Raw genomic sequence first — 16,737 nt, 5'->3', positions numbered from 1 at the left:
ATGTGTGACAAGAAAAATATTGGCATTAAATGTTCATGTACCTTTCATATGTAACTCATCCACAGAACTCCAAGAAATATGAGGGTACTTCAAAAAGTTTATAGAAAGATTTGTAATATCTTACAATTCTATTTTTCTACAAACTTTTTGAAGTATCCTTGTATAGTTCCCCCTCCCCACCAGGACACTAAATCTCATTTACAGTACACTGCATCACATAATTTTTAAGATGGCAGCTAGGAGCAAGATTTGCAACATTTTTTTGATATGGCAACATTTATTTTTTTAAAATAAAAGCTCAGACAGGGCCCATGAGGAACTTCCTATTTGGTTCAGCCAAATAATGAAAAGACGAATGCTAATTTTCATTACTGGAATACAGCATCCAAATGAGTCTTTTACTGCTAAAGTTCTTGGTGATTTCTTTGTAGAGTAGGAATGCTGAACACATAAACACATTTGCCATAAAAAAAATCCATTAAAATAAAATAAAAATCCGTTAAGATCAGAACTGTTATGGAAATGGACCAAGCAGCCTTAGGCACAGACAGCATTTGTATAGAGTCCACAGCAGTGAGCAAGGGCCATGGCACTGAACTCCTTGTCTTCCCAGGGACCGGAAAAAGAAGGAGGGTTGGTGCCATTCAGAGAAGTACTGAAATGAAAAGCCAGAGAGTTACACAGTGGATCAGGTAAAAACAAAGCAACAAGACACATCAATAAATTGTACCAAGCAGCTGAAAACAAAAGCAGAAATCTACAAATGGGTTGATTAACCATGACCAAATAAATTAGACCCGATTAAATTTATTTTCTCAATCATACCCAAGATAATACTAGCAAGAAACCCTATACAATGTATCTGCTCCCATGCTCAATTCCTAACCATAGTCCATTCCAAAATTTCCTTTCCAAATATCTCTGAGGCAAAATGTATGCCTTTTAGTGATTTAGGATTGAATTCATTCTAAAAAGTAAGGTGACATTGCAAGGCTGCTTCCTTCTTGAGAAAACAGCTCAGACTTAATTAGTATAAATTAATTGAATAAAAACATGATCTCTTTCAGATTCTATTTGCTAATGACCCTCTCAGTATGCGGCTTTAGGAAATCCACTGACTGCTGCAAGAATATAGGAATCAAAACTATGCCAGACCAACTATCTATCCAGCTTATAACTCATCTTTAATAGTTCATCAAAAGGATTACCTTTTTGGAGGACACTGGTTGCCTTCTCTGATGATTACCTCCAGCATAGGAGGGATAATATCTGTTATCTGGCCTAGTAACCTGCTAAGCAGCTAGCACCTGAACGTCTACCTATACAGTGAACAGATCACTTGCTTAATGATAACTTCCAAGTCTATCTCCAGCTCTGATTTCTTTCCTGAACCCCAGACCCCAGTTGGCTTGTAGAATAGCTTCTCATGGTGGTCCCACAGGTATATCCAAGTAAACCTGTCCAAAACTGAATGAAGCTAGAGTCTGTCACCTTCACTCCCATTCCTGGAACTAGTCTTCTTCTCTCAGAGAATGAATGGCACTCCTTAGACTCACTTGCTCAAATCAGAAAAGAGACAGTCATTTGAGACTCTTTTCTCCCCCTCACCCCACCCCTTCCCCGTCTAGCCAGTGGCCAACCCTATTGATTCAACTTGATCTAGTGCATCTCCATTCTCACAACTGCTTAGTGTCAGTCCCCATCATCTCTCACTAGGACTATTGCAGCAGTGTGATTATTGGTCTCCTGGCCATCCAAAGGACTACCAGAACCACCTTTTGCAAAAGCATAGCTGATCATGCAAGTGTTCAGAATTCTGCAGGTCAAAACCTAATTTCTTCAGCATTTCATACAAGGCCTCTTATGATTTTTCAGCCTCATCTCCCAGAACTCTCTTCACTCACCCAGACATCACCACCAAACACACACCTTTTGCTTTGATGGCACCCAATATTCTAAAAGTTCCTCAAATCCTTCCTTTTTGTGTGTCCCAAAACTAGTTCTTTTAGCTTAATGATATATTCTTTTCATATTCTAGAATTTGGTAATCAAGTTCATTTTTACACTATCTGAACTCATCATGATTTTATAAATTTAACTTTATTCTGTCTCAGTCTTCTTCATATCTGTCTGAAGAAGCCTGTAATTTTTAGTCATTTAGGACCACTGCCAAGTCTTTACCTACAACCTATTTATATTCTAATCACAACAAATACAGTAACTTCTTATCAGGGAAACCACCCTTCTTTTCTTCCCCTGCCCCTTTTCTCAGTACCCCACCAATACAGACAGAACCTGTCACTGGAGGACACTGGAGCTAATACTAAAAATGCACCTAATGAGAGAAAAGAACACAGATCTAGACTGTCACCAATACCCATATACTCTATTCGGCCTCCACAGGATTACCCTCAAGACCTTATTTCTCCCCCCTGCCAGAGGATTCCTGCATGTAAGAAGGGGGAGTAGGGGTCCTGGTGCTCACTCACCTCTGAAAGAGCTCTCTGCAGCACACGTAGGTCTCATAGGTTCTATTGGTGAAACTTGTATTTAAGAAGGAGACACAGTCAGTTTCAGCTCCCCTGGGGACGTAGAGGATTCCTGGATAAAAGAGACAGGGAAGATTTTACACATGTTCCTTAAAGCTCTTTATTCTTTGGACATAAACTGAGGACACTGTAGATTAGGTGCCTTTTCTATGCATCTGCGGAAAATATTCTGAAAGGAAACCCTGTCATGATGTAGGTAAGTGAATTCTGCCAAGAGGCCAAGCTGAGGCACCTACCTGCCACACAGGCACTGATAAGGGATACACAGGCCCCTGTGAAGAGGGCACGGACCACAACCTTGGACAAGTCACTCTTCCGCTGGGGTACCACTGATGCTGTAGACAATAAAACAAAGTAACTTGATCTCTTCCCCACCAGGCAATCAGGTGCAAATGCCTGTTGTTCACCAGTTGAGATCTGTACTCTTACACCTGGACCAGAATTAGATGGACTATGTTGAGTCAGAGGACCAGGAGGGCACCATTCACCTAAGCCTCAGCCACACAATGTATATCCCACTACTTGAAGGCAACCTCATAATCAGACAGCAATCCGGCATCAAAATTAGAACAATACAGATGGGTGTTTAATAGAAAGGAAAAAGAGAAGCTGAAAAGAAATTGTTTCACCTTTAAATTGTTCAATCAGTGTATTAGTCCATTTTGTGTTGCTATAACAGAATTACCTGAGACTGGGTAATTTATAAAGAAAGTTTTATTTGGCTTACGATTCTGAGACAGCTGCATCTGGCATGGGCCTCAGGCTGCTTCTACTTGTGGCAGAAAAGTGGCAGGCACCCAGTAGGTACAAGTGGATCACATGGCAAGAGGAAGCAAGAGAGAGAAAGAGGAGGTGCAAGGATCCTATAAACAACCAGCTCTCATGGGAACTAACAATGAGAAATCACTCATTACTCCCCTCTCCCCCAGGGAGAGCATTAATCCATTCATAAGGAATCCGCCCCCATGACTCAATCAATTTCCAACACTGCTACATTGGGGATCAAATTTCCACATGAGTTTTGGAGGGGACAACACATCCAGACTCCATCAATCAGCTACCAAACAAATGAATTTAATGATTCTATCTTAGAACATGATTGCTATTAAAAAAATAAAAATGGCACACCGAGCTCTATTTCTTCTTATCCTCCATTTCTTCTAAGATACATTTCTAAGTTAGATCTTCCAAACTCTTGGGATCTTCTAGTCATTCCCCTGCCACAGCTCTCAAGGATAACTCCACCTTCCTCATGTTATTCCCTCCAGCCATCACCCACATCCAGCAATATCTCCAGCAGTCTACACATATCTGTGTCTGCTTAAATGGCACACCGAGCTCTATTTCTTCTTATCCTCCATTTCTTCTAAGATACATTTCTAAGTTGGATCTTCCAAACTCTTGGGATCTTCTAGTCATTCCCCTGCCACAGCTCTCAAGGATAACTCCACCTTCCTCATGTTATTTCCTCCAGCCATCACCCACATCCAGCAATATCTCCAGCAGTCTACACATATCTGTGTCTGCTTCGAGACTCAATCCTCACAGATGGTAACCTGCAGCTTTTAATCCAACACTTACCACCACTAATTATCTGTCTGCCTAGATGACTGCTGCTTTTATTTGTCTTTTGATTTCATGTGCAAATCCTGCTTCTGTAAAGACAACTAGTGAGCAGCCTAATTTCAGAAAACACCTTCACTACTGAACAAAAAAACAAAACATCTTTACTTATATACGCACTATGCTCATTTAATGGCAAAGTAGAAATAGCATCATTATGATATCTTCTCCCTCATAGGAAAATAAAAATAAAATTGGTCTTTTGGGCCTCCAATCCAAAGGAAAAAAGGTAACTAGTGTTGAGATTGAAAAGGGCTTTCTGCATAGCATGTAGCATGATCACCTTAGCTCCAAGCTAACTGCAACCTAAGAGGGCCTGTTTCATATCAGCTTCTCTATCTAACCTCAACTTGTACTGAAGCACCAGGACTGCCCCCTACAGAAGCTGGGATCTGGCTGGCTTATTCAGAAGCTGGGAAAATGGATGAACTCACTTAAGCCTCCCAGTGTGATTCCTATGGAACTAAGATTGGCAAATCCACAGAGTGAAAACGTGGTGATGATTTCAGCTCTCACCTAGCGAAAAGAAAAATAAATAAATAAATAAATTCAGTCCCATGTGTGCAGCATCATAATCATGCTAGAAGTTCCAGTGTACTTAAAGCCCCCAACCTTTTCCATACTATCCTAAGGAATGTGGGAAGGAGGCTCAGAAAATAACTGCTTCTTGAATTACTATAGGGATAATGATATGGAAACCACCATGGGTCTCTTGCCCAACACTGTTCTCGTTGACACCCATAAATAAGGAGAAGGCCTAAGAATAAGGACAGAGCTCACTTTCTTCTTCAGAGAGAAGAGCCAGACAGACAAATGGAGAGAAAAATTTCTAGCAATTTAAACTTATAAATGAAGAAGGGGACCTTAGACCATCAAATAATAGTGTCTTCCCTGGACTGCCCCAACTGTAAAGACCCAACAAGTATGTTATAGAGAGAAGTTGGGTCAGAGTGTTAGTGAGAAATAGCACACAGACCACAGAGTAGCTCAGGTGCTGGAGAGAGACACTAAGCACACTCTTCTGCTTGCCTGTTTGCTGCAACACTGGAGAGGCATCTGTGGGTCTGCAACACACTTTTGTGTAGCACTTTCTGTCTACTCTCAGATAGCCATAGCTTAGACCTCACACTATTTATGCTCTTCTGGATTGTCACTTACAGAAATCCACTGTTTCTCCCCATCAATCCATTCTTCTACTCCAGAGAGACGTTTGTTCTTATATTGAGACAGTTGCTGATAGGCCACAAACTCATTTGTGAAGAACTTGATTCCCACCATCTCAGCCACTATTGGACAGTCTGTCCAGTCTACACCCATCATGAAAACCATAGGCCTCAGGATGTAGGAGCAGATGACCTGAGTGAAGGAGGATATCCCCAAAAAAGGAAGAACAAATAACAAAGGTCAGGGGCCAACGACCTTCTCTGGAGCCTTGACCCAATCTCCTGTCCATGCTCTCTCTCAACTTAATGTGGGTCAGGAAGACATGCACAGTTAAGGACTACCTAACCACATCCCAGAGGGGCAGCCCAACAGATGTGATTCTTTACCTGGAAAGTGAGCCCCTGCACATCCACCAATTCCCCCAGCCAGGAGAGGGTGGCATCGATGAAGGCCAACACAGCCATAAAGGCAACCAGGTTGGCTGCTACATTAGCAGCAAGGCCTACGGCATCTGTGGCTCCATTGCTGGCAGCCTCCAGAACATTCTTCTCCTTCCTGTGGTTATTGGGCACAGGGAAAGAATATGGTGTCGAGAGTAGTCTCAGCCCCTCAGAAAAGAGAAATCCCATTGGCCCTATAGTGCAGGAGGTGCAAGGCCAGTGTGAGAGGTGATGGGGGCGGGCAGCAGTTCTTAGTGACCCTACTAATGGAAATTACTCTGAAGCAGTATCAAATATAATTGCCATGAAATGGCATTGATGCCAAGGACAGAGGGTACTGGTATGCAGAAGCTAGCGGCAGGTGGGAGGGTTACACAAGAAAAGAAAATCAACATAATTAGCTAAAGGCAAAGACAGGCAAGAGGGGATATGGAATCACATATTCTTCCTCAGGGAAACTGAAGTCTCTGCCACCATAGCGCCACTCTTGACTCTGTACCATCTCCCAAATCACATGCCTCCTTGGACTCACCCCCGGGGCAGTTTTACCCCTTCCTCACTCTTGAACTTGGATTCTTCCACTTCCGGATATACCAGCTTTGACAAGGCCAGAGCACAAGGGGCAGCCATCACAGACGCAGAAATCAAGGATGACGCATCAATCTGTAAGGCCAGACCTTGGGATCAGCGTCTGTGCAAAGCCCAGAGCTCAGCCTCCCCCAGTGATCAGCGGACTGTGCCTACCCCAAAGGATATGTAGGCTCCCAACACACTGCCTGAAATGGTGGCAAACCCTCCAGTCATCACCGCATGGATTTCAGAGAGTGTCATGTCTGCAAGGTAGGGACGGATGAGTAGAGGTGCCTCTGTCTATAAACAAGGAGAAGACTGTCAGATTCCAAGAGGGTTGACTCCCCACCCTAGATTGCTCACCCAAGAGCCAGGGACAGCCCAACAGGACACACATCCCTCCCACATGAGTGCTGTTCAGTAAGATCCAGCCCAGCGTGGTGCGCACTGAGCTCTGTCTCTCACTCTCTGATGCCTGCCTCACTCCCTGCAGCCCCTAAACATGTCCTGGCTGGCACCGTTATCACCTGTTTCCATACATGTTTGTCTCATCTACTTGCATTTTAAAACATTATAGAAGAGAAATGGTCTATTTCCTTTATATGTTCCCAATGTCTAAAACCATGCACCTACTGAATGAACTTACAGAATCCAGCACACTTACTGAGTGCCTATATAATGTTTAAAATATAATCATTAAATGAATTGCAAATAGATGATCTAAGCCCACCGTTTATGGAAAAATTAAAAGAAATAATGTTTGTGAAAATGTTTTAAAATTACGAAGGTTCACCTATGTAAACTATATCTAGCATTGACCTAAGATAATGTTATTTATCATTTATCAACTGCCAACTACGTGCCTAGCGCTGCACAAGATGTTAGGGATATTAATATGAATAAGGCCAAGTTCCTACTCTTAGGAGTTTATTATCTAGCTGATTATGGATAATTTCAGCAAAATGTTAAGTGCTATCGTAGAAGTATCCAGAAGTACTCCGAGAACATTTCAGAAGCAGCCTAGGACCTTGGGAGAGAAAGACTTCAATACTAACTCCTTGTCAATTTGACAAGCCATCATCCCTAACACTGAGCTGATCAGTCAACAGCATATACTTAGCACCTACTCCATACAGACAAACATACCAAGCAAATATTATGGTGAAGAGCCTTGGTGTTATCCCTGAGCAAGACAAGCTATTGCCTCTTTACAGACTCTGGAAAACAAGGTCACAGGTAGCCACAGGGAGAAACCAGAATATAGATCAAATATTCTTTGTAGCTCCTGAGGGGAGTAATATTTGGAACAGGACATTCCCCTAAATTCTTGTATAAGAAGTTAGATCAGTGGCTACTAATGTCCAGATTAAGTACAGATATTCTTCAACTTACAATGGGGTACATCCTATTAAGCCCACAGTAAGTTGAAAATACTGTATCATAAGTCTAAGATGCACTTAATATACCTACTCTACTGAACATCACAGCTTAGCATAGCCTACCTTAAACGTGGCCAGAACACTTAGCCTACAGCTGAGCAAAATAATCTAACACAAAGCCTACTTTATAATAAAGTGCTTAATATCTCATGTAATTTACTGACTACTGTGCATTGCATTAAAATTGCAATGGTTTTGCACCATAATAAAATCAAAAAATCATAAGTCAAAGCATTGCAAGTCAGGGACCACCTGCATGCCCATGTATATATTATTAGGTATGAACGTGGAAGCAGTGAGCTGAGCCCCCTCTGAACTTCTGAGTTTTCTTTCATCAGAGATTGGCTGCCTCACAGTCTTCATTTATTTGACTTTCCACAAGGAAAGCATATTTTTCTGAAACTGTTTTCTGCCAAATTCTCAGTTCCCCACAGAAAAGAAGACCAGAAGACTCAGGGTGCTTACCATACCCACAAAGATGTTTCCTGCCACCGCCAGGGTCTCTGTGGCAGTGGTGCCCATGGTGATTTGCAAAAATGAGGCAACCTAAAAAGATACAGAGACCTAAATCATTAATATTAGCAAGAATCTTGGAGAATGTTCACAAAACCCCTTCTCCATTTTACTGATAAGGAAACTGAGGCCTAGAGAAGTGGAGTGGCAAGCCCAAGGCCACAAAACAAGTCACAGAGCCTTGACCAGAACCCAGGACTCTTGGCCTCCGGGAGTTTCACACATTCAAACTCAGTATGAAAGGGCAGTCCAGTTCATTTTCTCTCACTGCTCTGCCCCTCGGCCTACCTAGGGCCTGGGCTGACCATTTGATATCAGGCATGCTTGGAAAGGTTTGCCTTTTCACATTAGTCCTAACCCTCTAGATCCTACAAAGGAGCATTTTTCCAAAATAAGTGTCATCTTCATGCCTCTGGACAGATCACAAGATGAAGGACCATCTCCTGACTGGTGTAGAAGAATGACTCACCTTCTGAACTATCCACTGCACAAAGCCCAGGTAGTAGAGAATGGACATCACACATCCAAAGAAAAGGATGATTGGTAAGACCTGTAATGAGAATGGTGGGCAGCTGGTATGCGCTATGTATACCATAAGTGGACAGTGTTCGGGGCCTCTAAATTAAGCTCTCAGTATTCCAAGAGCATCTGATACCCAGTGTACCCAGTAACTACACAAACTAGTTTAGGAATAAATTTAAAATGTACTGCAAATCTATTATCTCATCGGTACTAAACCACAAGGAGATATTTTCTGAGCTTTCTCCACCACCCCTATTTCATCCAATTTCCAAATGGTAATGATCAAAGGGCAAGAGATTGATGCTGTTTCCTTCACTGATGGGATTAAACCCTCTTCTTAGGGTGAAATTGGTATACAGGTTGGCCGATCTCTTGGACACACATCTTCATCCTCTGCTTTATTCCCCCACCCCTCCACTGAACATCATCCCTGACCATAAAGCAGATATGACCTGAAAAGCAAAGACATTCTTGACCAGCGTATCCCCAAAGACAAAACTGGAACCAGCCACGGTGTAGTCCAGGAAAATCTGAAGGGGGAAAAAAAAGACAGAAAATAAGAATGAAGCCAGAAATGAGACAGGGGAAGATGGGATTAACCTCTTGCATGATTAGGACCTGCTAATTATTGCTGCTACTGAGGTTGACCCCATTTGACAGCCTGCGCAGGCTACATCCCCATGAGCTGCTTACTGAATGACAGAGGACTCAGCAGTTCAGTCAGTTCTCTGTATTCTTATTTTTAGCTGTACCCGAGTATGCTGCCTCCTTTCCCAGTTGGATCTCCCACCACCATTGCAGTGGATTGAATAGCCCCCAATGTCACTGAAGCTTAATCCCCACTGTAACTGTTAAGGGTGGGAAATCCTATTATGGTAATTGAAAGGTGGGGCATTGAAGAGGTGACTAGATTCTGAAGACCATGCCCTAGTGAATGGATTAACAATGGTGGCCATGGGCGTGGTTCTGAGGGCATGTGAGAGTCTCTCTCTCTCTGTTCCACCATTCTGCCATGTGAAACCCCTGCATCTTTGTCACCACCAACAAGGCCTTCACCAGATGGCTTCCCTGGACTTTGGACATCCCAGCCTCCAAAACTGTAAGCAATAAATTTTGTTTTCTTACAAATTACCCTTTCCAGGTATTTTGTTATAAGCAACAGAAACGGACTAATACAACTATCATTAACAAGACACAGCCTACTCTTCTCATGCTTCCCTCAGATTTCTTTTCTCTAGGGTTCTAAAGGAGTTGAAGACCTCACATTCAGTTTCTCATACCTGGATCTGATCTCCCAACCACTGAAATGCATTAAATCCAGGATCAGTTCTGATGACCAACATCCCAAAGATGAACTGAAGACCCAGGCCCCAAAACACTGCCCTCCAGGACACCTGGAATCAGTAAGAAAATTATTCCAGTGTTAGTTCTTATTTATTTATTTATTTACTTAGAGTTCATTGTCTCTTTTTTTTTAATTGATTATGAATATTCATGGGGTACAAAGCTGACCATCACTAATGTGAGTTGTAAACCCTACTTGTCCATTACCTAGTTGAAGTTTTATTTGTTTTTTCATTTTGTTTTGTTTTTGTTTTCCTAGTTGGAGTTTTAAACATAGGTACATGTACTCTGGGTGGAACCACCCTAGGAACCAACCAAGGTTAACAGTAAATCTGAGGTAAGATGGCATACGGAGCAGGGGGAATGGTAAGGGGAAACAGGGCAGTAACTTATGTCCATATGGTGTTTTGCTTGTTTATTTTTTTGTGGCTGGCCAGTACAGGGATCTGAACCTTTGACCTTGGTGTTATAACACCATGCTGTAACCAACTGACCTAACTGGCCAGCCCAAGGAATCTTTGTTTTTGTTTTTGTTTTTGTTTTTTTGGCAGCTGGCTGGTACAGGGCTCACACCCTGGACCTTGGTGTTACTAGCACCCTGCTCTAACCAACTGAGTTAACCAGCCAGCTCTCCATATGGTTTTTTAAAATGTGTCTAGGAGCTGGCTGATTAGCTCAATTGGTTAGAGTGTGGCATTGATAACACCAAAGTCCAAAGTTCAGATCTCCATACAGGTCAGCTGCCAAAATATAAAAAGAATTAAAAATGTGTTTAGACACTTATACATACATACACACAAATAAAAGTTTCATAGACCAATACTTTAACATTACTATGTACAATGCAAGCTGATTCTCTGTTGTATTCTATTTTCTTTCTTTCCTTCCTTATCCACAAAACTGATATTGAGACTCACTAATAGATCATGATCTACAGTTTGAAAATAAGCCTAGGGCCTCTGAGAACTTTGGAACTTCTATTAGGCATAAAATTGTTAAAGAGGCAAATTCCAGGGGTTATCAAGAACTTAGTTCTATGCCTTTGTAATTAATACTTGAGACATGCACTTTGTGATTGGTACTTGGCCCTTGGGTGTGGGTTGCTATGCCCAACCTGAACACCCAGAACTCACTGCACTGTGGTGTTTGGAGCAGACAAAAAGGACGAGGATGAACATGCAGATTCCTGCGAAGGAGATCAGCTGTTCTGGCCTTCGGGCTGTATCTAGAGCCAGCCACAGGATAAGGCCAGTCAAACACACTCCTGCGAACACCCTGAAGAAGGAATGCCAAGACCATTGTTATCAATTCAGTGAATGAGTAACAAAAAACTAATCTTCCCTCTAAAAAGTAGAAGTTTACCCCACGTGTAAGTGAAATAACTCAATAGTCTATTGTTGATTATACACAGAGACATATCTTGAGAATCATTCATCTGGCAGTCCCTAAGCTTCCACCTCTCTCTCTCAAACTCTTTTACCCACAGAATAAAGTTGAAAGATTCCAATCTGAGGACACAAGCCATATGACTTCCTTTTCCTTGAGTTTCCATATTGATAAGATTTAATATACTCATTCTTGAAGATTGCTCCAATGAATAACCAAAATATTAAAAAGTGAAGGAGGAAAAGTATATACTGGTTCCCCATGGGTCTCCACCCAATTTCTAACTGCTTCAAGGGCAAGAGTAAAGGCTAACCCACAGACCAACCAGTTAGATCTAATGGTCCTTTCAGGTATCAAACACATTTGACCAATACATGGACTGGCTTCCTCATGACTGGGTTACTCTCTCACCCCTGGCCTATGATCAAAGGACATGTGCATGCAACAGTTAGTTAGATGAACCATGGCTACTGAAGAATCCAGTTCAGTATATACTGAACAGTAAGTTTGCTCCTTAAACTCTAAGGAATTGTAAAGGACAACAGTGGGTGCAGGAATTCCAGAGGACTAGAGAATAAAAAAAAAAGCATAAACAGTATCAGGGAACTAAAGGAGACACAGATGGCCATCAATCAATTTGAAGGCCTAATACAGCCACAAACTGCTTTGTTTTGATTACTTCATTGAAGAGGAGTATTGTTTTTTCACATTTTTGACACAGGCTCTGACAATAAACAGACTGAACATCTTCTCTAAAACTGAACCTCTTCTGCCATCTAGAAATGTTAAGACCCAAGGCTACCAGAAACTGGACTGAGGTCCAGTGCTTTGAGGCCTGTTACTAGTTGTTCTCTGAGCCTTGGTTTTGAAAACTGTTATGGGTTGAATTGTGTTTCCAAAAGGTTCATGTGTTAATCCCCACTGTAACAGTGCTGAGGGTGGGAAATCCTATTATGGTAATTGAAAGATGGGGCCTTTAAGAGGTGATTATATTGTGAGGACTGTGCCTTAATGAATGGATTGATCCATTCATGGAGTAATAAGTTGATGGTTAAACAATGGGTAGCAATGGGCATGGTCCTGAGGGCTTTATAAGGAAAGCAAGTGAACAGGTTAGCTCTCTTCTTGCTCCTGCCTTTACTACCAAGTGCTGATGTTTAAACAATGGGTAGCAATGGGCATGGTCCTGAGGGTTTTATAAGGAAAGCAAGTGAACAGGTTAGCTCTCTTCTTGCTCCTGCCTTTACTACCAAGTGATACCCTGCATTGCTATAGGGCCATTAAGAACAAGGCCCTCACTAGATGCATTCCCTGGACTTTGGACTTCCCAGCCTTCTAAACTGTAAGCAATAAATATTGTTTCTTTACAAATTACCCACTTTCAGGTATTTCTGTTATAAGCAACAGAAAAGAACTAATACAAAAAGTACAGGTGAGGGTATGAGAGACAGGTCAGGAACTTCTAAGGGGGGAAAAAGGGAAGTAGACTGGGGTTTGGGATGAGTTTTGGGGGCAGGGATACTGAGATTCTTCTCTTACCGTTTCATCCAAAGCATCAGGCAGGAGTTTTTAAAGGGTTTCAGACATCCTGTTAATTTTTTACCAGAAAACTTTTTCAGAAGGTGGAGAACCAGGATAAAGATCACCAAACAAGTGATGATAAACAAGGCCAGTGCTCTCTGGAAATCCAAGATGCAAGCTGCCAGGAAGTAGGTGGCATAAGCTAAAAAGAAAAGGTGCAGAGCACGGGTCAGCACAGCAGAGCCTCCAAGGGGTAAGTGAAGCTCCAGACACGATGCCTGGAACCTTGAGCAAGGAAAACCCTCCAGAGACCTTGCCACCAGCCCTACTGTCAGACTGAGGGGCACTTCTGGAGGCCAGGATAAATTCTAGCTGTTCTCTTCTTGAGGATTCCCAAGGAGAATCCAACTTACTTTGGTTATATTTTCACTTGTCCCTAATGAAATCTCACTCCCATCTATTTTAGCTGATAGCCTCTCTCTGTCCCTTGAAGTAGATTTGATCACCACCCAGGATTAGACTCTTCAAAAATCAGTCATCTCTTCTTGAAACTTTATTACCCCATTCACTTTAACCTTTCCTCATGAGAAAACCATGTTAGCAAGGCCACAACTTACAACCATATGGCCCTCACCCATGGTTCCCTGATTCACCCCAAAATATAATTTTTGTTCCCACAGTCTCAGCTGCCTCTAATGTTGACACCAAAGCCCTATACTTCACTGACAGTATATTTTCAACAGAGGTTTGCTATCTTTTAAAAGTATTTTATATCACTGGTCTTACCAGTAAACCAGCAAGTAAGTAATGTATAATACAGGCTTCTCTTGTAAAGACTACAAGAATCATCCCCCACATCAACTCAAGACACTAAAAAAGAGATAAATCCATATTCTCTGAAATATTTTAAATCTATCAAACCGCACAGTTTTTAAAAATAATTTATTATCAGATTTTACTGTTTAGGTGTAATTCAATAAATACAGTTCACATATAGATAGTTAAGATCTGTACACCAAATAGCCCTTTAGATCAGTTTATGAATAAATGTGCTTTCCACCTGGTAATCATCTTGACACAAGCTAACATTCTTGAAATGATTGTGTTTCTCGTTTCCATGAATTCTCAATATCTCACCCAAACACAACAGGCCCAACAGGATCTTCTTAAACAAGCCAGCATGTGTTTTGCAGAAACGTCTTGTCTTGGTGAAAGACTGTAGATTCCCCCTGATGAGAACCCAAAAGTTAAGATATAAGAATTATTCCATCCCATTTGTATTGATTCTCAAAATTTAGATTGCTTGGCCCAAAGCAAGTAATCTTTTAGTCAACGAAGAAAATTATCCAGCCAGGGGGAAGTTAGGTAGTGTCCCAGCGATGCCAAATAGGTCAAATCAAACCTTGCTAATAGGCAGCAGGTAAGAATAACCCTACTGAACCTGGACTAGCAATGTCCTTGGTAATCTCCTACCATAGAAGTGGACACTAGCTGTAGCAGAGATCTAATCCTTCCTTATTCCCAAAGGTCAGGAGATTGCTCAGCTTCCATATTTAGAAGAGAGCTTATTCTTCTTAGAAAAAAGAAAGCCATAAGACGGTTTCCAAAGGAAAAAGAGAAAACAAGCTTTCTCGCCTTCTTAAACCAATTGAGAAGCAGTGCATAGAGGCACATGAATCCTGGTATCCCACTTGGCCCAGGGTCTTGCTAACACTACCAAGCTTTTTACTATACATAATGGTACAGTTTGAGCATTAGTAACTGTGTTACATCAGGAAGCTGAATTAAGAAATCTGATAGGTGGTGAAGCTGGATACCTTGCCCATAATTTGTACACACTGATAAGTTCTACAGGTATATGTATGGGAGGCTTTCTAGGCACAGATTAATGATAATTCCCTCACGTGCTTACTGCCTGCAGTCCCAACTGATGAGGTAAGAAAGAGTAAGTGAGGGTGGTGGGAGTGCTAGCTGAACATAACATTAGTGGACGCTATAGCCAAGCCTAGCATCAAGGGTGTTTGTGCATTTTCTCAGCGACCTTATCCACAATATCTGCAAACTCTCCCAACTAAGGTAGACAGAGCCATGGGAACTCCCAGGGTCTGAGGTACTATCATTTAGCAGTTAGAGAAGAAAGCTTGGGACAGCCTTCAGAGAATCCAGCTCCAGTGACTGTTCATAGTGTGGCCCAGGGTGAATCATTGCTGCTCTAGCTTGAAGTAAGGACTAAAGGAAAGGAAATGAGTCAACCCAGAACGAAATGGTGGTATGAGTAAAGAGTGAGAACCTCCAGAAACTTTTCAAGGGGTCAAAGGTTTTATTTTGATGATGGCATAAAAAGAATTGGTCAGTGAGCACCATACTGGGTATCACTTTGCCAGAGTCAAAGTTTTCTATACAACTGGTTTTAAACTGGAGGTGAGCTGGGTGGTGGTGTATAGGGACTAGAGAACAGTTACCAAAAATGTCCGAGGGAGAATGGCGACTGAATCTGAGAAGAAAAAGGTTATCAATAGCCAAGGCAGAAAGCAAAGTAAGTGTTGGAAGCCAGGGAAGGCAAGAGAAAGGCCTATCAGATGGAAGCCAGCAAGCTTATATTGGAGGAGAGGCTCTGTGCAGCCGGGCATGGCCAGTTCTAAGAGCTCTCAGCCCAGGTAGACTGAGAAGGGAACCTAAACCAGAACACAGCCTGGTGCTTAATTGCTGAGTTGCGGTGGACATGCTGCCTTGGAAAAGAACTCTTCCTCTATACAGCACACACCTCTCTGCTTAATGTGCCCGTTTCAGAGGACAGCAAACATCAGATCTTCCTCACACTAACCGTGGAGACACAATGTCAAAGCTCCACAAAGACAGGGATTTCCAACTGGCTCTTCAACCCTCTCTCAACTTCCTCCTTTCAGAACTCTTATTTCCCCAAGTTAGAGGTAGCAGTGGTTCTGATGGGCAGTGGAGTCCTCCCAGAGAAGGCGCTCTCTCTCATGAGGGAGAGAAGTAACTCCACCTCCAATGGCCTTTTCAGGCCAGGCTCTTTAGTTCTGTTGCAAACACAACTTTCTCCAAGTCTGTAGTATATGGTTAATGCTCATCATGGACTTCCTGTGATGATACTATTTATACTGTCTTTTATTGATTTCAGTAGGAATTTGAAGACTAAGAATCTCTAGCTTCTTCAGCTGATAATAGCAGACTCAAGCCCTAATGAAAAAACGGGGGGGTGAGGGGAGATGGGCTCTCCCAGCAAGGATGGGCTACCTAAAATTCTTGACTTAGGACTTATATTGGTATGCAATGTAGTCAGGCCCTAGACAGTCCTCAAGAACTCCTGCTCAGTAATTTATACATCTTACCCCACTGACCTTCTGGCCATCCCACCTCCCTGCCAGGCTTACCACCTTCCAACCAGGAAGTCAGAACAGTCTTACAGGGGCTGGCCCGGTGGCGCACTGTAGCAGTGCGCCACTTGGGAGCGCAGTGGCGCTCCCACCGAGGGTTCGGATCCCACATACAGACCGGTTCCCGCTCACTGGCTGAGCGAGGTGCGGGTGCAGCACCGAGGGTTGCGATCCCGTTGCCGGTCCTGGTCCGGTACAGGCGCAACACTGAGGGTTGCGATCCCATTACTGGTCAGTAAAAAAAAAACAAAAAAAAAAAAAAAAAAGA

The 16,737-nt window shown here is 42.4% G+C and overlaps 1 protein-coding gene across 1 annotated transcript in view; it reads right to left on the bottom strand.

Moving 5' to 3' along the window:
* Positions 1-398: 398 nt before the first annotated feature.
* Positions 399-16,737, bottom strand: part of SLC28A2 (solute carrier family 28 (concentrative nucleoside transporter), member 2) — a 30,645-nt gene continuing 14,306 nt past the window's right edge. The window contains exons 4-18 of the mRNA XM_008583099.1: positions 14,209-14,300; positions 13,090-13,273; positions 11,298-11,439; positions 10,101-10,214; positions 9,273-9,350; positions 8,768-8,848; positions 8,251-8,331; positions 6,521-6,646; positions 6,309-6,439; positions 5,723-5,891; positions 5,331-5,528; positions 4,607-4,688; positions 2,786-2,884; positions 2,490-2,601; positions 399-655 (exon numbers count right to left, since the gene is read on the bottom strand). Of these exons, the coding sequence (XP_008581321.1) occupies positions 538-655; positions 2,490-2,601; positions 2,786-2,884; positions 4,607-4,688; positions 5,331-5,528; positions 5,723-5,891; positions 6,309-6,439; positions 6,521-6,646; positions 8,251-8,331; positions 8,768-8,848; positions 9,273-9,350; positions 10,101-10,214; positions 11,298-11,439; positions 13,090-13,273; positions 14,209-14,300 (1,807 nt within the window). The 3' untranslated portion in view covers positions 399-537. The remainder of the gene's footprint in view (positions 656-2,489; positions 2,602-2,785; positions 2,885-4,606; positions 4,689-5,330; positions 5,529-5,722; positions 5,892-6,308; positions 6,440-6,520; positions 6,647-8,250; positions 8,332-8,767; positions 8,849-9,272; positions 9,351-10,100; positions 10,215-11,297; positions 11,440-13,089; positions 13,274-14,208; positions 14,301-16,737) is intronic.

The sequence above is a fragment of the Galeopterus variegatus genome, unplaced genomic scaffold (assembly GCF_000696425.1).
Source record: "Galeopterus variegatus unplaced genomic scaffold, G_variegatus-3.0.2 Scaffold2829, whole genome shotgun sequence".
NCBI classification, from domain to species: domain Eukaryota; kingdom Metazoa; phylum Chordata; class Mammalia; order Dermoptera; family Cynocephalidae; genus Galeopterus; species Galeopterus variegatus.
The sequence above is the reverse complement of the archived record's forward strand: the minus strand, read 5'-3'. Positions and strand labels throughout refer to the sequence as shown.